The sequence below is a fragment of the Schistocerca cancellata genome, chromosome 2 (genome assembly GCF_023864275.1).
Source record: "Schistocerca cancellata isolate TAMUIC-IGC-003103 chromosome 2, iqSchCanc2.1, whole genome shotgun sequence".
Lineage (NCBI taxonomy): Eukaryota > Metazoa > Arthropoda > Insecta > Orthoptera > Acrididae > Schistocerca > Schistocerca cancellata.
Genome location: NC_064627.1, coordinates 416669843 through 416695360, shown reverse-complemented (window position 1 = coordinate 416695360; position 25518 = coordinate 416669843). Strand labels below are relative to the sequence as shown.

At 41.9% G+C, this 25518-nt stretch overlaps 1 protein-coding gene and 1 non-coding gene across 2 annotated transcripts in view; one reads left to right on the top strand and one right to left on the bottom strand.

Annotated features, from left to right (window-relative positions):
• LOC126161861 (aquaporin-11) overlaps positions 1–16262 on the bottom strand; it is a 235266-nt gene extending 219004 nt beyond the window's left edge. The window contains exon 1 of the mRNA XM_049917977.1: positions 16037–16262. Within this exon, the coding sequence (XP_049773934.1) occupies positions 16037–16146 (110 nt within the window). The 5' untranslated portion in view covers positions 16147–16262. The remainder of the gene's footprint in view (positions 1–16036) is intronic.
• Positions 15216–15290, top strand: Trnal-caa (transfer RNA leucine (anticodon CAA)). The gene has a single exon. It is a non-coding gene; the product is annotated as a tRNA-Leu (tRNA).
• Positions 16263–25518: the final 9256 nt, after the last annotated feature.

The window sequence follows — 25518 nt, the reverse complement described above, 5'->3', positions numbered from 1 at the left end:
CTACGTTATCTAGATGCACTCGACAATGCTGAAACCCAGAACGACAGGCAAACGACGTAATAAATATCTTTAAAAATAACGCTATATCAAATTAGAGCTCACACGGCCACGGGTATAGAAGAGAAAGATGTAATATTCATACAACACGTTGTTTAATTTGAGTATAGTAAGTATGGTGATACGAAAAGAGCAGGAGAGGATACGAAACTAAGGTGGGCAATATTAAATCTGTTCTAAGGAAGATGAAAAAATAAAATAAAAATGAATCCGATGCTTGCTTTTTCCACGTCAGTCATAATACCCTCCATCTCAATTCTGCGACATGAAATTCTACTTAACACATAAGCTTCATCTCCTCGGTACGTGATAACTTTCTCACAGATGCTTCCTCTAATCGTTTCCTTCCGTTTCAGGTTGTGTAGATTAACGATGTAATTCATGTTACTCATACCTTTGCTATCATCACCTCTGCCTTCACTGTTTGATAATCCTATAAGAAGAACATTAATTTCTTATCAGATGGAAAAGCCTTCATTGCCTCGACAAGCATTCCATATTTTTGAGATTAGTAGATCCATCAAATTTACGAATGTTTAAGGTATCTCCGAAATAAATACACTAGTTTCCAAAAGTTGAGGGCACTCGGAGAAAAGAAGAAAATGAAAAGAGAAAATGGGAGCGGCCACTGTAAACTGAATGAGCATAAAGACGTTCTCAGAAATCGAAATTAAGTTGTCCGTATTGTAAGAAACAACTTCCTGCTTCCAATAAGTAAGTTATTCAAAGACAAATCAGTGCATCAGATCGTGATGTCGCAACCCTGTTTGCACTAGTGTTGCCAGCAAAGTGTTGTCTCATGCTGAAGTTTACAACATAATGCCGCAAAGATGCCATGTGGACTGTGTTGGGCGGAGTAAACGCCTCGCACGCTTTGGCACAGATCCAATGCACACGCAGTCTCAGGAGCATTGCGTGTCCCTCGGCGTTACATTTTAAGGCTCTGGCGGCAGTTTTGACTCACGGCAAACGTTCGTCGCGGGCAAGTATCTCCACAAGAGTGCCTGGCCTTAATTTCATGACGGAAGCCAACAACGTCTGCAAGACAATTATCTGCAGTACTTAACGTCACCTCTGCAATTAACGTATCCTAATAGATTGTCTACCAGAGGCTAGAAGCAGATGCTCTGTGCACAGGTGTTCTGCACAGCGTGTCTCCTGACACCAGGATAAACCCGAGCCGGTTCAATGGTACGAGGGACATTTCGTAAATAATGCTCACGTTGATATTACTGTGGATTGTTTGGTGAAACAAGAGTGAAAATTACGTCAGATGTGGTTAGGAGCTTGACGAAGAAGCTCGTGTCTTTGTTTTTTCGCTGTATAACATAAAATTGGGGAGGGATACAAATGGTCCCTGCAGGGATTCTCGGGTACTGAGATTGTTGAAGACCAGAGGTCGTCCATCAAGATCGAAACTTTAAGCGGCAAAAACCTGATAGGAATCCAGATTGAGTCAAGTGAAGTCTGTGAAGAGTTTACAGTGGATCTTAGTACAGTTTCACGTTGGGTTAATCGTTTTCGTTGTGGTCGTGTGAGCATAGACGATAATCCAAGACCCGGAAGGCCAATATGGTCAATAGATGAACGAAGGGTGAAACTTGTGGTAGATACTCCTGAAGAAGATCGGAGTGTGATTTATGGAGAACTCTCTGGAGCCACGGGAATTTCTACAACATCAGTATTCCGTATTTTGACAAGTGATTTGGAGAGGAGAAAAATTTGTACGAGTTGGGTCCCATACTGTTTGGCTGCTGAAGGGAAACAGAAACTCTTGGACATTGCAACCTTGCTCAAACAACGATTCGACCGTGATGATCAAGGGCTCTTGTGTCGCATTGTTGCTATTGATAAAACGTGGATTAGAGACTTTGAACCGGAGCTGGAATCAGAGTCCAATGAATGGAGAGCTTCAGGTACTCCACATCCAAAAAATTTGGACACAATGAATCAAAGCTCAAGCAAATGATGATTTTTGCTTTTGATCACCAAGGAATCATCATGACAGATAGTCACATGTGGGACAGCAGTGTATTATCGTAACTTCATGCAAAACCTGCGGAGAAAAATGCACAAAACCCGACCACAGTTGCTCGACGCTGGGCCACTCATTCTTCACAACAATTCTTTCCCGCATATCGGCAACGTTGTAGCCAAAAACCTGCGCGAATACGGATGGTAAGTGTTGCCGCATCCTCCATACAACCCGAACATGAGTCCACCAGGTTTCAACTTGTTCCCGTAGTTGGAAAAATACTATGCTTGGACATTGTTATCTTTCTCTGGAAGAGATTTCTGCCACCGTTACCTGAGCCATTCGACAGATGAACAGAAGTGGTGGCTTGGGTGTCATCATGAAGCTTCCGACACGTTGGGATTAAGTCTTAGAGAAGCAGGGAAACTATATAAAAGAACTGTAAAGCGATACTGAAAAACAAACAAAAAAGCAAAAAAATAAACGTGTAAACAAAAAATATTAATGTGCATTATTTATGAAATGTCCCTCGTAATGTAGCAACTTAGAGATCGGTTCATGAGTGAATATAGGGAGATGGATTCGGCGGATGAATTCAACTTCACTTTAGTGTATAAATTTCACTGCACTGGAGAGATTATCGTTGCCTGTAAAAGTAGATGAACTTCGTGGCAAGAGCTTACTTCGACAGTGCCGGGATCGTGACATGGGCATTAATCACAATGGACGTACGGAGCTTCCCGTATTCTATTTTTATTTATTTACACGTCAGGTTCCGTAGGACCAGACTGAGGAGCAAATATCCAAGGTCACGGAACATGTCAGTACATGAAATTAAAACATAAGAGTGATAACAGATAAAAATAGAATGTTTATGAACCCGAAAAAAGTCAATCCATAATTTTAAGTAAATGCAATCAACAATACAACAAGAATCAGCTTAATTTTTCATGGAACTCCTCGACAGAATAGAAGGAGTGACCCATGAGGAAACTCTTCAGTTTCGATTTGAAAGCACGTGGATTACCGCTAAGATTTTTGAATTCTTGTGGTAGCTTATTGAAAATGGATGCAACAGTATGCTGCACACCTTTCTGCACAAGAGTTAAGAAAGTCCCAACCAAATGCAGGTTTGATTTTTGCCGCGTATTAACTGAGTGAAAGCTGCTTATTCTTGGGAATAAGCTAATACTGTTAACAAGAAATGACAGTAAGGAATATACAGGGTGCCCCAGCTATCTTGTCCACCCAAAATATCTCTGGAACAATAACAGCTATTGGAAAACGACTTTCACCGGTATCAATGTAGGGCTGGGGCCCATGAATGTACATATTTGGAAACATTTTAAAACGAAAGCATATGTGTTTTTTAACACAAACTTATGTTTTTTAAATGGACCTCCTATATTTTTTCTTCAGGAATCCATAGCATGACAAAGCACATACACAATGGCGTTGATTGCATCGCAATATTCTCATTACATCCCGAGATATTAAGACGCGAAGTTGACGCCTGAAACACCCGACATGCGCTGCTAGCGCACGTCCTGAGGCTCAGGCGTGAACCCCATGCTGCCCGTAATCGCAGCAGACCGTATTATTCGTTTCGGACCTCTTGATAAGTATGGAGGTGTGATTACACATGTCAATCATATCGCGATTACGGGCAGCATGAGGTTCACGCCTGAGCCACAGGACGCGCGCTAGCAGCGCATGTCGCGTGTTTCAAGCGTCAACTTCGCGTCCTAATATCTCAGGATGTACTGGGAATATTGCGATGTAATCAACGCCATTGTGTATGTGCTTTGTCATGCTATGGATTCCTGAAGAAAAAATATAGGAGGTCCATTTAAAAAAACATAAGTTTGTGTTAAAAAACACATATGCTTTCGTTTTAGAATGTTTCCAAATATGTACATTCATGGGCCCCAGCCCTACATTGATACCGGTGAAAGTCGTTTTCCAATAGCTATTACTGTTCCAGAGATATTTTGGGTGGACAAGATAGCTGGGACACCCTGTATATACTGAGAGGCCAATGTGAAAATACCCACACTCGTGAACAGGGGTCGACAAGAGGTTCGTGAACTTACACCACTTATTGCCCGAACCACGCGTTTCTGAGCCAATAATATCCTTTTATAAAGGGAAGAGTTACACCAAAATATAATACCATACGACATAAGCAAATGAAAATAATCAAAGTAGAGTAATTTTCGTGTCGAACGATCACTCACTTCAGATACAGTTCGAATAGTAAAAATGGCAACATTAAGTCTTTGAACAAGACCCTGAATGTGGGCTCTCCACGACAACTTATAATCTATCTGAACCCTTAGAAATTTGAACTGTTCAGTTTCACTAATCATATGCCCATTCTGTGAAATTAAAACGTCAGGTTTTGTTGAATTTTGTGTTAGAAACTGTAAAAACTGAGTCTTACTGTGACTTAGTGTTACTTTATTTTCTATAATCCATGAACTTAGGTCATGAACAGCAGTATTTGAAACTGAGCCAATGATGCACTCAACGTCCTTTACTTCCAAGCTAGTGTCATCATCAAACAGAAATATTTTAGAGTTATCCATAATACTAGAGCGCCTATCATTTATATAAATAAGGTACAGAAGTGGCCCCAACCCTGATCCCTAGGGCACCCCCCTCCCCCACATGACTGTACCCCACTCAGACCCCACATCACAGCCATTATCAACACTGTGAATAATGACCTTTTGCTGTCTGTTGCTAAAGTAAGAGGTGAACCAATTGTGACCTACTCCTCATATTCCGTACTGGTCCAACTTCTGGAGCAGTATTTTTTGATAGACACTAATCAACGCCAAATAAAAAAATTGCCTAGCGTTCGAAACACTTTGTTTAACCCATCCAGAACCTCACAGAGAAAAGAGAAAATATCATTTTCAGTTGTTAAACGACTTCTAAACTGTACATTTGATATCAAATCGTGTGATATAAAATGATCAATTATCCTTAGACATACAGCCTTTTCAATAAATTTTGCAAACACTGATGGCATAGAATTAGGTCTAAAATTGTCTACATTATCCCTTTCTCCCTTTTTATAAAGCGGCTTTACTACTGAGTACTTTAATCGTTCAGGAAACTGACCGTTCCTAAAGGAAAACTTACAGATATGGCTAAATACAGGGCAAACATGTGCAGCACAGTACTTTAATATTCTGCTAGGCACTCCATCATAACCATGAGAGTCCTTAGTCTTCATTGATTTAATTATTGACTCAATCTCCCTCTGATTTATCAGTAACAGAAATATTTTTTCTGCGAACTAACTTTATGTTGTCGTCCTTGTGCTGTTGACCAGACACTTCCTTCACAACAGACCATATGGTTTTAATTTTATCCTGTGAATTAGCTGTTCTATTTGCATACCCCATACTCTTTGCCTTCCTAATAACATTTTTAAGCACCTTACAATACTGTTTGTGATGGACTACTGTAGCTTGATTGTGACTACTTCTAACATTTTGATATAATTCCCACTTTGTTCTACATGATTTCCTAATCCCACTAGTCAGCCAACCTGGGCTGCCTATTAATGCTAGCACCCAGTTTACAACGTTCTAATGGAAAGCAACTCGCAAAGAGCATGAGAAATGTGTTAAGGAAAACATTATATTTATCGTCTATGTTGTTGGCACTATAAACACCCTGCCATTCTTGTTCCTTGACAAGGTTTAATAAACGCTCTATTGCTGTTGAATTAACTTTCCTACACAGTTTATAATTAAATGTGACATTTGTTTAAGTACTAAAGCCTTTTGGTGTTAAAATTTTTGCATCATGGTCTGATAGGCCATTCATCCTTTTACTAACAGAACTTCTATCTAGTAATGAAGAATGAATAAAAATACTGTTTATGGCTGTGCTACTGCTCCCCTGCACCCTAGTTTGAAAAAACACAATCTACATCAGATCATATGAATTTATGAGATGTACCATGTTCCTTTTTCTTGCACCATCATATACAAAATTTATATTGAAGTCACCATATATAGCTAATTTCTGGTACGTCTTACAAATTGAATCAAGAACCCTCTCTAGCTTGAGCAGAAATTCTCTGAAGTCAGAGTTAGGGGATCTATAAACAACAACAATTAGAAATGTAGTTTCACTAAATTCAACTACCCCTGCACAATATTCCAATATCTGTTTAGTGCAGTGCTGTGAATCGTCTATGGACTCAAATGGAATACTGTTTTTTACTTACATAGCTACTCCCCCACCCTGCAAGGAACTCCTTGAAAAACAGCCAGCTAATCTGTATCCTGATTAAGGAAGCCTCTCAATTGCCAAATTATTTAAGTGGTGTTCTGATATACCAGTAATATCAGAGTCAACATCTATAAGCAGTTCACTAACTTTATCACTAATACCTCTTATATTTTGATGACATATGCTACTTCCTTCTCGACTTGGAAACATTATATCCTCTGAAAGTGAGCCCTTATTTAGAGGGACTTCCTTTAAGCAGGTATGCATATCAGCTGACTTCAATCTAAAAATGGTGCAGCTCTAACACCAACTACTACGGGAATTTTTTTCGTTACAGGTATGAAGAATAGCCCTAACACTCAGATGTACTGTAAGTATGTGTCTATTTTTTCATTTGTATCTTTAGTGTAGACATGTTTTCATAAATAACTTCCGTATAATGCTACTACGATGACTCGTCGAAAGCTAACATATCTACCCTCATGGACTGTTTGATTCTTCTGTGGATGTAAATTTTAGAGCTTGTGTAGGAGGGAAATTATAAACCGGCTGCCGCAACAAACGCTCTTCCTTATCTCTGTGCAGCTGTTTGTCTGGAATGAGAACGACTGTTAATAGACCTATTTAATAACCCGGTACAAAATAAGCTACTAATAATTTTGTAGTTAAGGTAGTGATGCTCAATTGTTCTGTTTCAGTGTTTTCATTCTTTTTTTTGGATGGAGGAAATGTGGAATGGATGAGTTGTATCATTTTCACCGAATGTGCTGTACATTGATTACCACATTATGTACCTAAATATGAAGCTTTCTGGCTTCCAAATCTATTTTGGATTTTGTGATTAATCGTTATCTAGTGTCACACCTTTCCGGCATCTTTTTTAGGAAACATACTCATGTTTTTCTTCTTGATGCTAAAATTTTGACACTAACGCAAAAACCAATGAAAGCAGATGAAAAGCTCTGCGGATGGGTGGCCGGTTTAACAACTCTCGCATCTCGTTCATGTGTCCCCTTGTTTTTATTTATAAAACGCGGATACTTGAAATCAAATGTCTGCGGCTTCCACAGTGTCAAATTAGTACTATGTTGTTCATTCTCACTACCAGAAAATCCTAACTTTCTATCTGCCAGTCTTATGGTCACTAGTTTTTTTCTCTATGATTCTTATCTTGCAGCCTCAAAGGTCCTTCAATGTATACAGCTCCCCTTCTTTCTAATTCTTTTCTATCCAGTGATCCGTACAATACATTTAATTCTGTGAAAACAACAACGTACTCCTAGTTAGTTTAACAACAGGACCACAATCGGTGAATAATAGCAGTTAGTACCGCTAACTCACACTCAAGGCTTGCACATGTCCCATAGTTGTGGAATTAATTGGTAACTCCATGCGACAATGTCTGGATGCTTGTATTCACAACTACGGGGATCCGACAGTATTACACGTACATTTTGTGACCATGTAGCGCAATAAACAAACTGTCCTTCAAAGTTGAAAACGTAATAAATAATAGCAAGGTAGAATAGTCAGCAACATCTGTATCGTCAGGCTTAGTTTTAGTATCGAAATTTTCCTCGTTGGTCTACCAAACTAGTCTAAGAATTTCTGCATTGTCGTGTGGGAACTTCTGTCCTTCTGTAATAGAAAAAAATATGGAGAAAGAAAATCCACCGCCGCGCCGGCGTGGTCAGTAGCACAAGTAGCTGTTGGTACCGTCCGACATGTCGCGCCTGTCCTGGTGACGACATATGAATAATGCAAAATTATTTCATTTATAGTTAACGGAATGACCTATCATCAGGGGTGGAAACAATTACTGTTGCCATCGCTTCTTACTTGCCGTTTTAAGAGGAGGAGGAGGATATTGGTGTTTAACGTCCCGTCGACAACGAGGTCATTAGAGACGGAGCACAAGCTCGGATTAGGGAAGGATGGGGAAGGAAATCGGCCGTGCCCTTTCAAAGGAACCATCCCGGCATTTACCTGAAACGATTTAGGGAAAGCACGGAAAACCTAAATCTGGATGGCCGGACGCGGGATTGAACCGTCGTCCTCCCGAATGCGAGTCCAGTGTGCTAACCACTGCGCTTTAAGACAGAGGTTCTTCATAGAATCACTTCTACGAAGCTGATCTTTGTTTATTGTAGAAATTGTGAAAACACATGATACGACAACAGCGTCTCACTGCAATTAGTTTAGTACATCACAGAGAGCACATTGTAGATGTGAGTAACGCTGAAAGAGCACTGCACTCCAGGCAGAATTAGAGCAAGCAAGAGAATAACTTCATATGTCATGTGAAGGAAGTCAGTAGTGATGCGCTGTTCTTCCAGAAGTGAATTAGTGACTCATGTTAACACTAACTGCGGAAAAAGAGACTTGCATAGTACGCTTCAACTTACTAACTGATTATCATGTGCCTTAATGTACTCCTAAGTATCATGTACTATCCAGTTCAAATGGTAACAAGCTGGGGATAAAACGTTCTCAAGGTGATCGCTTGGATAGCTGGTAGAACGACAACAGCAAATGGGTAATACGTTAGTTTGTAGCAGACTTCTTTGTTAACACTGGAAGTACCATTGGAAGCACTAAAGACGATAATGTAACGGTTCAAATGGCTCTGAGTACTATGGGACTTAACATCTGAGGTCATCAGTCCCCTAGAACTTAGAACTACTTAAACGTAACTAACCTAAGGACATCACACACATCCATGCCCGAGGCAGGATTCGAACTTGCGACCGTAGCGGTCGCGCGGTTCCAGACTGAAGCGCCTAGAGCCGCTCAGCCACACCGGACGGCAGAATGTAACGTTTGAGCTATATTCATTATCGTGAACTAATGGACACTTTTGTTTCTCTCAAAAAACCTGTTGTCACAGACAAATATGTGTATGGTTAGAGTGTAAAATCAGAGTAAATCTTTGTTCTCAGTCATTGGGCAAAAAGTAAATTTTTTTAATGTGTTTGTTAAGTGGAAAGAAAGGGGAGTACTGGGAAGGCAAATAAGAGAATAAATGTTGTGGTGAAAGAACGTGTAATTTAATAACAGTTAAGTGGACGCTGGCAATGTTTCAACTGTACAAGAAGAAAAAAAGTCAGCTATTTAAAAATTTAAATACCTCGCGTAACAAAACTGTGGACTACTGACTTTGGTCCAATGTGTGTATCAGTACTTGAAGAAGCAGTTACAAATTTCACTACTGCCTACTGTTTCTGGTACATTTGTCAGTAAATTATTTGTTAAAGTGTACAGAACAGAGCTTTTTTATTAGGTACTGTGTATTCCTCTAGTAAATTGTTGTATCCGAGAAAGATCGTCCGCTAACTTTGCAAACGGAGGACATAGCTAGAGTGTTATCGAGTTTTCTGATGTCTCTATAGTACAGAAAAATAGCGCAGATCATAAATTTTCGTCTTATAATGTGTCTGCGTTGAGGCAAGCAGCCATCCTGTGTACAACTGAAGTGTGCAGTAACTTGGTGAACGTGAAATATGATGATTGAAGAAGTTATTAAAATAGGCGGAAGATTTTGAATTTATTACACTTTCAACTTCGAAGGACCAATGTTTATTGCGCTACATGACCACAACATAACATCATAATCTAACAACTACCACTTTCAAAGAAAATTATCATGAAATCTCTGCCTCTGTCACTATATTTAAATAAAATGCTTTAACAACTCACTGAAACCACTGCTGTCTCCTAATCAGTATTTCATGTCGACCGATCCACTGCGAAAGGGGAGTGTAGGTAGGGGCATAATAACGTGTGCATCGGTTGATATAAGAGAGAGATCCCAAACGGCCAGTAGGATAGAGGGTAGCGCCCGAACGTGCACTGTTCCCAAGTGACATTTCGACAACGAGTTGCCCAGCTAGACGAGTCCGAGAGGGCCCGCATCGTTGAGCTGTGCGAGCGCCATCCGGTGGTACGGACACCATTATTGCCCGCTCTTGGCGGCAATGAATACAGGCAGGCAAACATGCACAGCACGTAGAATCCGGGCGTCCGATATGCATCACAAGATGATAGAACCGACAGATTGTCAGCCAAGCGCGAACAGATGCAGCGGCAACGATACGGCCCATTCAGCGCGTCGCTCTGCCTTCTATGCTACATCCCGATAAGTGCCAGTATCATTGGCAGACTGTTGCATGAAGCAAGACTTTCTGGGAACCGATCTGACATTAACACCGCAGCAGCATCGCTCCCGACACGCCTGACGTCGGCAACGACGGACATGGGGCGCTGCAGGCTAGCAGCGGGTCAGCTTTAGTGACGAGTCCTGCTTCTGCCTTGGAGGCGACGGCTACCGAGTCCGTGTCTGAAGAAACAGTAAAGACCGCCACGAAGAGCGGTTTTTGGTCCCGCGACACGTTCCGTCAGCCTTGCATGATGGTGTAGGGAACGACATTCTATGGTGCTCGTTCACCGTTAGTATTCCTAACGGGCTCTGTCACAAACGTACGGTGCAGCCAGTGGCTCTGCCGTTCGTGAACGCCCATAATCACGCCCTATTTCAACAGGACAATGCTCTTTCTCACACTGCTGTCCCATTCCGTGCCCGCCTAGCAGATGTGGATACCCTGTCACGGCCAGCCGCATCTCCCGATCTCTCCCCGACGAAGAATGTGTGGGGTGCGATGGAGCGTGCCATCAGGACCCCAACTCTACCCACCTGTCTGTTGGAACTGCGCACTCAGGTGCACGCTGTATGGGATGGATTACGACAGGACTGTATCCGAGACCTGTACAACTCCCTTCCGCGGTATCTGGACACTTTTATCCACAATTATGGGGGTCCGACGTTATAACGTGTACATTTTGTGGCCATGTAGCGCAATAAACACTGGTCCTTCAGAGTTGAAAGTGTAATAAATCCCACATGTGTAGTACCATATAACCGCCTGCCAACAATAATTGCAACTGGCCTTGTCTTTCTAGGCACAGCTCTGTTTATGACGATGATTGTAATATCACCTGCCCTCTCAGCTGAGTGTTGCCGGCACAGTAGCTCAGCGCGTTCGGTGAGGGTTAGCTGCTCTCCGTAATGAAAGAGGACTGAGTTATTATGTCAACGATGAACTTCAACAAGTGTCACAGGATGTCCGCCCGAACAAATACAACGATCGATTACAAACACAATGAGATTAAGGAAAACAAGAAGTGTCAGCGCGTATGACTGTCATGCAGCGGCCCCGCCCCCCTCACTATTCCCATTCAAATTTCAGAACCACACTCAGCAACAAGTATCTACCCAATACTTCGCTGCAATCATGTCGAACAGCAAAGAAAGCAAGGCAGTTTATACTAGAGCTACTGTACGCTGAATTGTTTGATCCATGTGTGTTTTCGGAGATTTGGCCGGGTTCGATTCCCGGCCAAATCGGAGATTTTTTTTACCGCTCGCAGAGCGTCTTCATTATCATTTGTCTTCATTATCATTTGTCTTCATTATCATTTGATCACCAATGACACGCAAGTTGCCCAGTTTGGCGTCAACTGAAAAGACTTGCAACTCAGCAGGCAAACTTCCTCATGTGGGGACGCCCGGCCACGAAGCCATATGACCATTTTATTTCAGTGTAATATCACGATGAGCGCTTTGTAAACCAGTTAATTGTTATACCGTTTGTCAAGAGATGAGAACAGAACAGTGGAGTAAGAACTGACGTCATGTAATGCAGACAGAAAAATATTCCTAGATCACTGGCCAGTGGAACAAGTATAGTCTACTGGAGTGTAGATAATCTTTGCTGTCTCGGAAGGAGCAACATGGATATATTTTGACATTTATATGCAAACTGAATGGCAGTATCATAAAACAGGTTTACTGCTGCCAAATTAGACAGAGAACAGCTAAATATCTCATTATCGTAACCAATTCAAGATTTGCAATGGCACCATTTGAATGCTCATTGTCAGGATACGGAACAAATCTAGCAAAAGTGCACTGAAGCAGGTATAGACTTAATAGCGTTTCTCTTAACACTACAATAATATCGTGAGTAAGTTTGAAACTTTCGTGTATGTGAATTACCGTGTACAGGCTACTGAAACCACTGCAGAGTAAAACTAAAGCGTTTCGTCTTCCACTCGCTTTGTAGTAATGGAAGGCATGCAAAATTAAAGTACTGCACCAGTATGGGTAGCTGCAATTTATGAAGCCTGCTGCGTGTTTGTATAAACTTATTCACAGTCTCGTTGACGTCGTTTTATAAAATGTGTCCGCACTGACCAATGACACAAAAGTCTTCTTAACAGTTATTTTCATTGTTGCAGCTGACTTCTAGAATTTTTTTTCCTTTGGAAATACAAATAGAACCACTGCAGAGATTCGCCAACATTGGCCAAAACGCCACATATGTTTTAACGAAATGACACTGAAACGTCTAGAATCTCGAAGTGCAATTATATAGAACCGTATGGAACTCGCATAATCCTAACACAGTTCACGCCTCACAAGTCCATCAGCAGACATTCCTACATTAGTACTACACGAAGCCACGCTACTTGTGCGCGTAAAATAACCTTAACATTACAGCATAACACTTGTCTCTCTTGACTGACTAAAACAAAGTGTATTTCTGTTCGCAGACGTTTACATCATACGCTGCTCTCCTCCACTCCCTTCTCCCCTCACCCCTCCCAGTCCCCCCCCCCCCCCTCACTATCCCCATTCAAATTTCAGAACCACACTCAGCAAGAAGTACCAACCCAATACTTCTTTGCAATCAGGTCGAGCAGCAAAGAAAGCAAGGCAGTTTACACTAGAGTTACTGTACGCTGAATTGTTTGATCCATGTGTGTTTTCATCCGATGATGACTGGGTGTTGTGTGCTGTCCTTAGGTTAGTTAGGTTTAAGTAGTTCTAAGTTCTAGGGGACTGATGACCATAGATGTTAAGTCCCATAGTGCTCAGAGTCATTTTTCATCCGAAAACATGTATGATAGTAAAATAGCGAATGTATCAAGTCTTATTCTCCAGAGAACATCACTACAGCTTTCACCCTCTCAAGTTCAATGACAATCTTATAGCATTTTTTTTGGCATCTGAGGTTCCATAGGCACGCAGAAATTAGAAACAGTAAACACGGGAAAGGAGTGGGGGATGCGAGGGGAAGGAGGCATTTATTTGGTCAGACTCGTCGCAAAATATTGAATGAATTGCTTCGACAGGTCACTGGTCTCTGTCAGGGATGGACTGATCTGTGGGTTGTTTTTAGTTTTTTATATAATTATGTACAACACATGTAAAACATCTATAAATGTATTTAACTCAGATGTACGTAATGACCCATGCTGACGACATATTCAACATGTAAATTCGAAAGTTCATTACGGTAAATAAGAAGACTAACAAGAGGGTTTGGAGAAGCTCATAAACAAATCAAGCAATAGCAATATTTTTTGAGTACTTCAACTGAATTGAAAGGAATGTAATCGATTACAGAACTTGATAATAGCAGCATGTCACTTACAAAAATGTAACTATGCCGAATACAGGTTTTGTGCATTGTAAATCACATTTTTAAATTTGTAAAAGGTCGTAAACGTTCTTCAACATAAAACGTTCGAAAATACGAAAAGAACCTTCAAAACTCATCATTGGTTACGATTCTCATTAAGTAAGTTTCGACTGGAGGAATCATTATTAAGAAAACTAACATTCCACATTAGATAAATCTCTGTCAGTTTCAGCCTTGGTGTGTGCCACGTGATTCCCTCGTGTCAAAATCTACCAAATCATATAATTTATTCTGTTCTTTTCTTGATGGGCCATATGAAAGGATGTTCGTATGATCCTTCTAACGTAATGTGAACATATCTCGTAACCAATCATTGCAATCAAAACTGTTTTTCAGCGAACGCATCACATATCGCGCATTGAATTTGTTCAAGATTTTATGTATAAACTATGCGCTATGAATATATACACGTCAACCCACAATTATTTTAAGTCTAAGTTTAAGAGAATGGCACACGAACCAGCCGCTATCTAAAATAAAACGTTGGCCCTCAAATTAGAGCCAAGCTAGCTAGCATTCTTGACGGAAATGCAACGCTACTCTAACACTTGAATATAAAGTAATTTATAAAAGATATACTACTGGGTTGGCGAGGAAATTCAATTGCGACGTATAACTTGAAAATTGATAGGAGAGAATTCTCGTAAAAGAGATAAGCGATAACGAAACCTTTGCTTTGAATCTTATTAGGCATCTGCTATGTAATCTAAACTGCTTAAAATTATATGCAGTTCGTACCTGTCAGTTATCTGAAACACCAATGTTTAAACCTCATAGAATATGTGATCATTCATGTACCATAAACGCTACTTCTAAAATGCACTTTGTTTTCGCTATAAGCGTTTTGTGAAAGTTGCCAGGATATTGGAACCACTGGCGAAGATTTTATTAAATAAAAAATGAAACGGGTACGAGGACGAAGCAGTTAATTACAGTACAGCAAGTTCATAGGTAATAAAATATTTGTACAGGAGCTTATGATACTAGGGCTGCACAAGTGAGGAAACGTATCCTACTGCCTCATTACCATTCCTTTTTGTGTGTCTGTGAAATGTTCTCCATTACATCTTGTACTGGAGACAGATGTTCACGTTTGTGGACGCTCGTAAGTTGTTCCGTTTGTAGTGTGGTAACGAATCTTGGGGTGTAGTGTATGGACAATATTTTCAGTTAAATTATAGATATTTTCTAAACAAACATACAGAAACTTTTCGAAAACCTCTCGTAAGGAAGGGAATTCCTGTTTTGCTCCACGAAGATGCAGTATTTTCTTTTAAACTGCACCAGCATTAAACTTCCTGGCAGATTAAAACTGTGTGCCGGACCGAGACTCGAACTCGGGACGCGGTACTTGCAGACATAAAGCTGTGGGGAGGGGGAGTGAGTCGTGCTTGGGTAGCTCAGTTGGTAGAGCACTTGCCCGCAAAAGGCAAAGGTCCCGAGTTCGAGTCTCGGTCCGGCACACAGTTTTAATCTGCCAGGAAGTTTCATATCAGCGCACACTCCGCTGCAGAGTGAAAATCTCATTCTGCACCACCATAGTTTTGACAAATTTTCAGAATGCATAAAATAAGCGAAATAATATGCTTGGTAAAATTTGCTGTGGAGCTTGTGCCAAAAACGTTGGGAAATGTTACAGAAAGCCAGGACATCAAGGGAAAGGTATATTCTACCTCGATACTCGATGATTACTTCGCAGAGCATCGAGCATACGCATCTGCATAAGCGTACACCACGCTCATGTTATTACACCTCACAAAATTTGAATTTCGAGTACGTAATCACTCGCTCTCTATACTGCCGACTTGTTTGTATCAAAATATTGTCAAACACGCAACACCATTCACGAACTAAAACCGCCGTTATAGAAGTCATCCAGCGTGTAGTGGTTTGCTCTGAGCACGAGTAACCAGCACCGCCGAAGGCACACTGCGGTGGAATCAGAGCTGCCGTTTTTATCGTCGGATTTTGTAATACGAGCACGTGTCCCCCGGTAGCGAGGCGACAGTAAGCGATGGTATTAGCGGCTGTCGTGTGGCCTGGTGCCTGCTGGCCGCTCTCTCATCGGCGTGGGAGGGGATCGCGGCGAGCGGCGCCAGCGCTTTGTATTACAGGGGGGCCCGCCGCACCGAGGCCAAAAAACGTATCTCCGCGACCTCCCGGCCCGGTGCAGCTGCCGCGGCGGCGGTGCGCGGTGCGCGCAACTCACCCATACTGCTTGTTGATGGTGACGAAGGCGTAGGGTTTCATGGCGAGGCCGCGGCGAGCACTGGTGCCTAGCGGCACTCTGGCGAGCGCTCGCGTTATTTTGGGCGCCATCCGGGGGCGTGCTGATCTGTGCCGAGCTCTGGCCGCTGCTCCTCGCCTCTCCTCTCCTCTCCCGGACCGAACCGATCCGGCCCACTCCGAGACGCGCCGGGCAGTGCGCGCCGCCCGCCGCCGGCGCCGACGACGCCGACGTCGCGGGCGACGGCGCACGAGCGCCGCCCGCCGGTCGGGGCTCGGAGCCCTCCCGGCACCTCCTCCGGGCTGGGGCGCCACCACAGGGCCGCCTCGGAGCTGAGGGCACTCGGCGGCCTCAGTGGACGCGAGGTGTCACGAACCTACTAGCGCTGAGGGGAACGCAGCATGTATAAACCAAAACAGCTCCTTCGGACCAATGCAAATGAACTTTGAACGATACTCGGTGCATTTTTCTACAATACAGCGATATTAAACCAATGAGGTTTTTCCATTTACTTAAGGGAAGCTGGAAGACGATAACAGCTTCTTCTTCGTTTTTTTTCTGGTCTAATATTAGAGCTCAACGGAAACAAGATTCCCTAGAAACCAAAAAATGCATTTTGTCCGAATTTTCATAGCCAAACGAAATGTCAAAAATTGGACATATGGGATATCAAATTGACCAGCTTGAGGCAAGTTTTGTAACAAAAAGTGTCTGGAAGACGATAACAGCTTCTTCTTCGTTTCTTTCTGGTCAAATATTAGAGCTCAACGGAAACAAGACTCCCTAGAAATCACAAAATGCATTTTGGCCGAATTTTCATAGCCAAATGAAATATATAAAATTAGACATATGGGATATCAAATTGACCAACTTGAGGCAAGTTTTTAACGAAAAGGGTCTAATTGCTTGAAAATAATCAGGATAGTTAAGAGAAACTTTACTAGTGATTTCGCCGGCCGGTGTGGCCGTGCGCTTCTAGGCGCTTCAGTCTGGAACCACGTGACCGCTACGGTCGCAGGTTCGAATCCTGCCTCGGGCATGGATGTATGTGATGTCCTTAGGTTAGTTAGGTTTAAGTAGTTCTGTGTTCTAGGGGACTGATGACCACAGATGTTAAGTCCCATAGTGCTCAGCGCCATTTTACTAGTGATTTTACGGAACACAGAAATATTTCACGAACAGCTCCTATTAACTATGTAAAAGAAATGTCAAAAAGTTAAATCTCTTCAAAGCCTAGTTATTTGCTCGCAAAAAGTCACATTGGTGCTGAAATTGTGAAATTATTTCTTCTGCATTGAAAAAGTAAAATAAATATCAAAGTCAAGTAGCAGCATAAATTGAGAGCATTGCTTTCTCTTCATTATTCTCTTGATTATACAAACATAGTAATAATAATAATAATAATACTCGTAGTTGGCTGGAGTAAAAAAACACATAAGTAAGACAGTGTGCAGTCATCCACCCATTACACAAAAAGGGACAAAATGCATAATACACTGAGATGACGAAAGCCGTGGGCTACATCCTAACATCGTGTCTGGCCTTTGCCCAGCGTAATGCAGCAACACTACGTGGCATGGACTCAATGAGTCGCTGAAAGTCTCTGTAGAAATTTTGAGCCTTGCTGCCTCTACAGCCATCCATAATTGCAGAAGTGTTGCCGGTGCAGTATGTTGTGCACGAACTGACCTCTCGATTATACCCCATAAATGTTCGATAGGATTCATGTTGGGCGATCTGGGTGGCCAAATCATTCGCTCGGATTTTCCAGAATGTTCCTCTAACCAATCGCAAACAATTGTGGACTGGTGACGTCACATCTTCGTTTGAGATAATGAAGTCCATGAATGGCTGCAGATGGTCTCCAAATTGCTAAACATAACCATTCCCAGTCAGTTATCGGTTCAATTGGACCTGAGGACCCAATAAACACAGCCCACACCATTATGGAGTCACTATCAGCTTGCACAGTGCCTTGTTGATAACTTGGATCCGTGGCTTCGTGGGACCTGCGCCACTCTCGAACCTACCATCAACTCTTACTAATTGAAATCGGGTCTCATCCGACCAGATCACGGTTTTCGAGCCGTCTAGGATCCAACTGATACCCTAAAAATCCCAGGAGAGGCACTACAGGCGATGTCATGCTGTTAGAGAAGTCACTTGCGTTGGTCGCCTGTTGCCATAGCCCGTTAACACCAAATTACACTGCACTATCCTAATGGACACGTTTGTCGTAAGTCCCACATTCATTTCTGTGGTTATTTCTCGCAGTGTTGTTTGTCTGTTAGCACTGACTCTAAGAAAACATCGTTACCGTCGATCGTTAAGTGAAGGCCGTCGGCCTCTACGTTGTCCGTGGTGAGAGGCGATGCCTGAATTGTGGTGATCTCGGCACTCTCTTTACACTGTGAATCTCGGAAAACTGAATTCCCTAATGATATCCAAAATGGAATGTCCCATGTGTCTAACTCCAACTGCCATTCCGCATTCAAAGTCTGTTAATTCCAGTCGTGCAGCCATAATCACTTTCGGAAACTTTCTCATGCGTGTCGCCTGAGTAGAAATGGCAACTCTGCCAATGCACTGTCCTTTTCTACCCTTTTATATCTTGTATACGCGATATTACCGCCATCTGCATATGTCCATATCGCTATCCCATGACTTCTCTCATCTGAGTGTAAATAACTACAGAGAAATTGCATTGCTAACAGTTACAAAATTGTTTCAAAAAGTACTTAAAAAGCAAGTACAAACAGACCATTTAAAATTCGAATTTCAAGCAGTTTTTAGGGAAGACAGGTCCTGCGTCGAACAAATTCTCAGTCTCCAGAGTGTCTTATAGATCCGCAAGAGCAGTACAACGCTGATCACCTTTGTAGACTTCAAAAAAGCGTATGCTTAAATAGATTTAAATGTTTTGTGAGATGATTTGTATAAGAGTAAGAAATAAAATAGGTTAGAGAAGCATTTGGTTTGCCTCTGAACCATGCTCAGGATCACAGAGAGTAAATACCCTCTAGTACTCTTTAAGGTTCTGAATTTTAAGTTAAACATTGAACTTTAAATTCTCAGTCGGCCCTCATTTCCTACGTATGATTTCGAGCATTATTGAAATGTGCGTGAAGTGTTCCACAAATCTATTTTATTCCTTACTTCTAGGCATATCATTTCTCAAAGTATTTGACATTTGTTTCATTTTTACTTTCGAAATCCTGTTTCTTTCATTACGAGACACAACGGCTCAGCGACATATGTAACTGCCAACTGCGCAGGCTAGGAAAGACACATTACTTCATGTTACTGTTTATAAAAGAGGGAGTGAAGGAATATCATAGTTTAACGATCTGTCAACGAGGCCATTATAGAAAGAACGCGAGTTGGCATTAGCTAAGGATTGGGAAGCAAATCGGCCGTGTCTTTTGAAAGCAACCAGCCCAACACCAGTCCTAAGTGATGTTGGAAAATTACGGAAAACCTACATTTTCTTGGGTGGACGCAGATTTGAACCGCCTTCCTTCCGAATTCCTGGTGATCAGTACGAGGTCTGTTCGGAAAGTAAGTTCCTATCGGTCACCAAATGGAACCCGCTGTGAATATCAGACATGTTTTATTAGAAACAACTTCCAGCTACTTCTCTACCCAGTTTCTGCTACGATCTAACAATTTTACGTAGCGTTTGTGAAGAAATCGCTAGTTGCGATCTATATAAGAGATTTTTTTCTGTTTTCTTTCTTTCTTTGTTCGTAGTTGTACATGAATTTCTGGTGATATAGCATAGTGTTTATTTTGTTCTATGACGTAATTGAAAATAATAATATACACCTGATAATATTTCCCTTTTGGACATTACTAATTAGGTATCTTTGTCTATTGAATATGTAAAATATTTTGTTCCTTCATTTGCCACATATTGCATTAATTTTGATTGGAATGACTTGATAAAGTTAAATGCATACGGAGATAATGTATAAAACGAGCGAGAGCGATCGGAATATTGATTGTGAGGATCGAACAGTGTGAGTAGAGCGTGTGTGACACCCATGTTTGTACCGAGAAGGCGGAAGGAGGTTAAAAGTGTGCTGACTATGTCGTGTTGCGAAACAATCGGTGCAGACGAAACTGATTAACAATGAGATACTTTTCTGCTCCTTCCTGTAATGCAATGTAAAAACGTTTAAAGTGGACGGAGACGTGTGACTGTGTAAAACCTCCAAAACGAAATGTGTCGCGTAACTATGACAATATAACTATGGACAGAACGACATTGTAGTTACGGTGTTCTGGAAAGAATTCTATTCGCTGTGACTGTGCCGTGTGCATTTTAAATGCTTCATAATTTCAATGCATATTCGTGCCGTCGTTGTCTACCGTGTGCATAAACCGTTAATTGTGCCACAGGCACATAAAAACTGTTTATTACGTGTCTGCATGACACCGCCAAGAGTGGCGAGTTCGCTGTCGCGTTTTTCACATGGTAAACGAACAGACTGGAATTCCGCGATCGAAATAACTTTAAAACTCTCTACTGAGCTGTTTTACTTCAGCGTTGTGCATGAGAGACATAATAAATCGCTCTTGCAAAGCTGAATGTTGGGAACAACCCTAACAACGTCTAACTATCCAGTGGCCTATGATGCACCATTGATGAAATCGTCGTTGACTGGAAAGTAAAGTTCCACATGAGATAATTCATCTGCAGCATTTACACATGATGGATCTGCTTTCAATACACCGTCTGCAACGATAAGTTACCGATGACAGTATATCTCACCGCCGGCATCGTAACAAATAAGGACAGCTGCTTTAGCTCTCCCCAAAGACTAAACCAAATATTAAAATTTTAAACTCTTTACTTGGAATTTGTTCAAAGAAACTAATCTTTAATTTGCTTCTTCTTTAAAATAAATATCATATTAACGGAACATTGTTATTAATGTACACACTGCCGGCCGCGGTGGTCTAGCGGTTCTGGCGCTGCAGTCCGGAACCGCGGGACTGCTACGGTCGCAGGTTCGAATCCTGCCTCGGGCATGGGTGTGTGTGATGTCCTTAGGTTAGTTAGGTTTAAGTAGTTCTAAGTTCTAGGGGACTTATGACCTAAGCTGTTGAGTCCCATAGTGCTCAGAGCCATTTTTGTACACACTGTTGACCTCCATTAGTGTTGTTGTTTCCAATTTTAGGCCTATTTCTTTCATTCATAATTTTAGCACTACTGCCACTGCCTGATGTTTTAAGTATCTTTTGGTAGCTATGAAACATATGTGCACCATAATTTCTGTGAGTGAATTTAATGTGCAATTATTCAGGCATTGAATTTGTTCGAATTGTGGCGTCCGCAATTAAGCTGAAAGCAACAGCCAATGACAGCAGAGCTGCTTACTCCCGATTGGTGAAATATACGCAGATGCGAGTAAACATAAAAATAAGTGTCAAACCGAGCACTATTTGTTCACTGAGAACTAAATGACCTATTACCACATTATCATAACCATGTATGCATTCAGTTGTACCCTACTTAACTGTCTATGCAGAGATAATGTTAGGCCAAACGGCCAAACTTTTGTTATAGAAATCAGAGAGTGTTTTTTCCATACCCCATCAGATTTGCAACGAGCAGGATTGAGTCAGAGTTTTATGGTAGTTTGCTGAAAATTTAGGGGCAGGGTTGAGTCACTATCACTACATATGGCTTGATTCATAACTGAACTGGATACCACAGCAAGTTAGACCTTAATTTTGTTAGCCATGTGTTGCCGGATCACTACACGTCATACTAACTTTGCAATATCTTCCTCATAGAAGGCAGCCGCCCATGGGTTTCGCCATTTCTCTATGCTGGTTTGCAGCTCGTTGTCTTCATAGCCAGCGGTTCCTGCGAGCAGAGATGAAACGCAGGGGGAGCCAGTTACGGGCTGTATTGTCGATGATCAAACACTTCCCATCGAAAATGTTGTAGGAGTATCTTCATTGCCATTGCACAGTGCGGTCGGGGGTCATGAGGAAGGAAACGCATAACCGTTATGCTATGTGGTCTGCATGACATCATGCGAAATCTCTCACCAGGCCCTCAGACTTGGCCAGAGATATTGTTCTCTAGGCAGCTTTATTTGCTCATTGAGCGCTCAGAACTGAAAGGAGCGAAGTAACGCGGTCTATGGGCGTACTAGAGACGCTGCCCAACACATCTGTGCAAAGCTTCATTGGATTTTCCCAGTGGTTTCCATTTCGCTCCTGATCGAACCTTACATTCCGAACAGCCCTCGTACATTACAGTGGACGCAAAAGACTGTAGCAATGATCACTGAGGAGTTCTCCGACTTCTCGCAAAGAAACCAAAGAAACTCTTCCATTTCCTTGATGGATGTGCTATAGGAGGATAATGGGTCCATCTTCTTTGCTTTTAGCCGGCCGGAGTGGCCGAGCGGTTCTAGGCGCTACAGTCTGGAACCGTGCGGCCGCTACGGGCGCAGGTTCGAATCCTGCCTCGGGCATGGATGTGTGTGATGTCCTTAGGTTAGTTAGGTTTAAGTAGGTCTAAGTTCTAGGGGACTGATGACCTCAGACGTTAAGTCCCATAGTGCTCAGAGCCATTTGAACCATTTTCTTTGCTTTTTTCCCAATAAAGAAACGCAAACGTTGTAAAGAATAAAGCCTGTGCGGTTGAAGTTACATGTGTCATGGTTCTCTTCCCTGAACTTCTCGATTTCGTAGCGGCAGTGAAGTCCTGTCAGCGTCGCAGTCACCAGACTCTCGGCATACGGCGAATAGTTCTAATTTTTTACCGATGAAACATCACCATATAGTATCAGTAGCAGTAACAGTGGGTCACTTTTGCAACGCTCTTAGATATATCACGATATTACAGCTTCATAACAACAGAAAAACGTCATTCATATCATTGTAATTGGATCCAATACAGGTGGTCGCACGGGGCGTTATAGCAAGAAGCACCTGACTTCGCCTGGATTATTTTATGAAAAGCATTGCAAATGTAAATCAAGGTTGCTGGAACTGTTTAAAAAAATCACAATCACATACCAAATGCTGGTTACCCGAGAAAATATACAATGGCTTTCTCTCATTGGGACTTGGTGAACATACTGTAAGTAACGTGACATTTGTGGTAGGCCTCCTCGAGGAAGGAAGACGGGCTATTGGCTTCACACAAGGATTTATTGCTGGAAAGAGCTTCAGAGGATGAAGAATTGGCGTGGGGGAATAGAATGGAATGTAGATTTAAAATAGGAAGCGTTTGACATGAGGAAAGAAGCAATGTTAGTTTTGGAAACGTTTGTGAAATCTAGTAGTGATAAAAACAGATAAAAATGGGCAGAGAATAATTCGCCTACCACTATTCCCTTGATAGGTACGTGTCGGACGGAGAGATATTATAAAATATGCTCTTAAGAAACTGATGTATCTCTTTGTTTTCATCTTTAGTGACGGATTTTCTTCTTGTACGCTTTCTCTACAGGTTATAACACAACATGGTGAGCAGTAAATCTTGGATATGAAACACTAGAAAGTCGCACTATACGTGAACATTCTTTGTTCAGAGCCAAAGTAACCATATTATAGAGCTATATCGACAGTCCACCCCCCCCTCCCCACCCCCGCCGCCACAGTTATGCAAAACTAATGCTCTACTGACTGACAGTGGGCGAGTCGGTCGGATAGTGTGTGTTATACAACGTCAAAAAATCGGCTCGAGAATGATACAAAGCACATTTTGAATTACTTGTCCAGAAGTATTTCACACCACTATTCACAATATAGAACGTAGTATTCACTACCACAATTACAACGATATAATTTTTAAATAAATGGATGTTCAACAGGAACCTGAAAATCAAAATTCTGCTTGTTCCAAATAGCTCCATTGCTGGGATTTTCTGGCGGCCCTCTACAGTAACCGAGTTTTAACGGTTGCAAAGAAGGACCCTTCTGAGGTAGGATAGACGAGAAAAATGTAATGAGCTAAATCCTGTAGGAAGTAAAAATGGTAAACTAAAAATTATTTATTATTTTCTTTGCTGACATCCTGACAAAACTTACAAGAAACAGTGTAAAAACAAATTTTTTGTCATGATTTGTTGTTAGATGTATTACTGAGTTACACTTCAGAATTTGTTTTGCAACACCGTTACCAGAAGGAAAATAGGGATGTAGCAGGAAAGTACGAAACACATAGGCAGTCGCAATCAAAAAATTATAGGCAGGGTGCATCTGAGGGCAGCATTTATTCTTCATTAGGCGAACAAGTTTTTGATTAGTGCAGCTGGAATCTGTAACACCATCACCGTTGTACAGGCACATTCTCCTCAAACTAATAGGTATGAAATGTACAAGCAAGAGCAAATTCTGTAGGTAATCCGTGGAACATTAAATTTTTATCAATCTTGCCTTACTAGGGCTTTCAGCACCCTCTGAGCCATACTCCTGTAATCACCCCCATCTCTTCATTGCATAGTCTCCTGTAAATCATTCCTCATTCATTTAAGACTTACGTTTCCATTTTACAATTTCACAGCCAGCAATACTGGTTGCTGGAGTCGGAGATCCTTGTTAATCCTGCGTTTTGAGTTTTTGTTATGATATTTCCATAGAAACTTTCATCCTATAACACATATTTCTTTTGAAGCCAAATACCAAATTTACAGATTTAGCTTCAAAACTATTTTGATGTAACGACGAATCTACAGTCAGTAGATACAGTGCTATGTATCGTCTAGTTTTCGGAGTCAGCCATCTCTGCCTTGTAGTTTGTTCACACTATATTGCACTATGTGTAGTGCAGTGGGACCACTAACTCATATGGGGAAACTACCAACGATACTTTAGTTTCTATTCACAGGCTTTGTAGCTTTGTGCTTCTCAACTGCCGAATATGCTTGCCCGGTATGGTGCAGATCCGCCCACGCAAAAAAAGGTAGATATTAGCTTGAATGAAACATGCAGGATAGGACAGGCTGCATGAGACCAACCCCCATAGAAAATTTTCACAGGGCCGCAGGTTTCACAAACCCTGGCTCACGTAGGAAAGCCCATGAACATACTGAGAAGCTAAAACAAACCTTTGATGCCCGTCACTCAATATTTGGCCTAGAGTGTGGCCCCAGCAGACTCAAATCCAGACGCCGTTTCCTAAGTTGCGCCTTAGATGAGCCCCCCCTCTACTATCCACTAAGAGAGGACCCACCAAGCGGCGTTTCTGGTGATTGGAAAACCTGGAGAATGCTTAACCGCATCAGAATTGGGGTGGCTCCTATGAAATCTAATCTGATCAAATGGGGTTTGTTGGACGGAAATGACGACAAATGCGACTGCGGCACTCGACCGGACATGGAACATCTCCTACAATGCCCTGCCTGCCCCCACAGATGCACCCTCGACGATCTACGGCTGGCTAAAGAAGCAGCATTGGACATTGCCCAATACTGGGCAAACAAATTGTAGTTTCC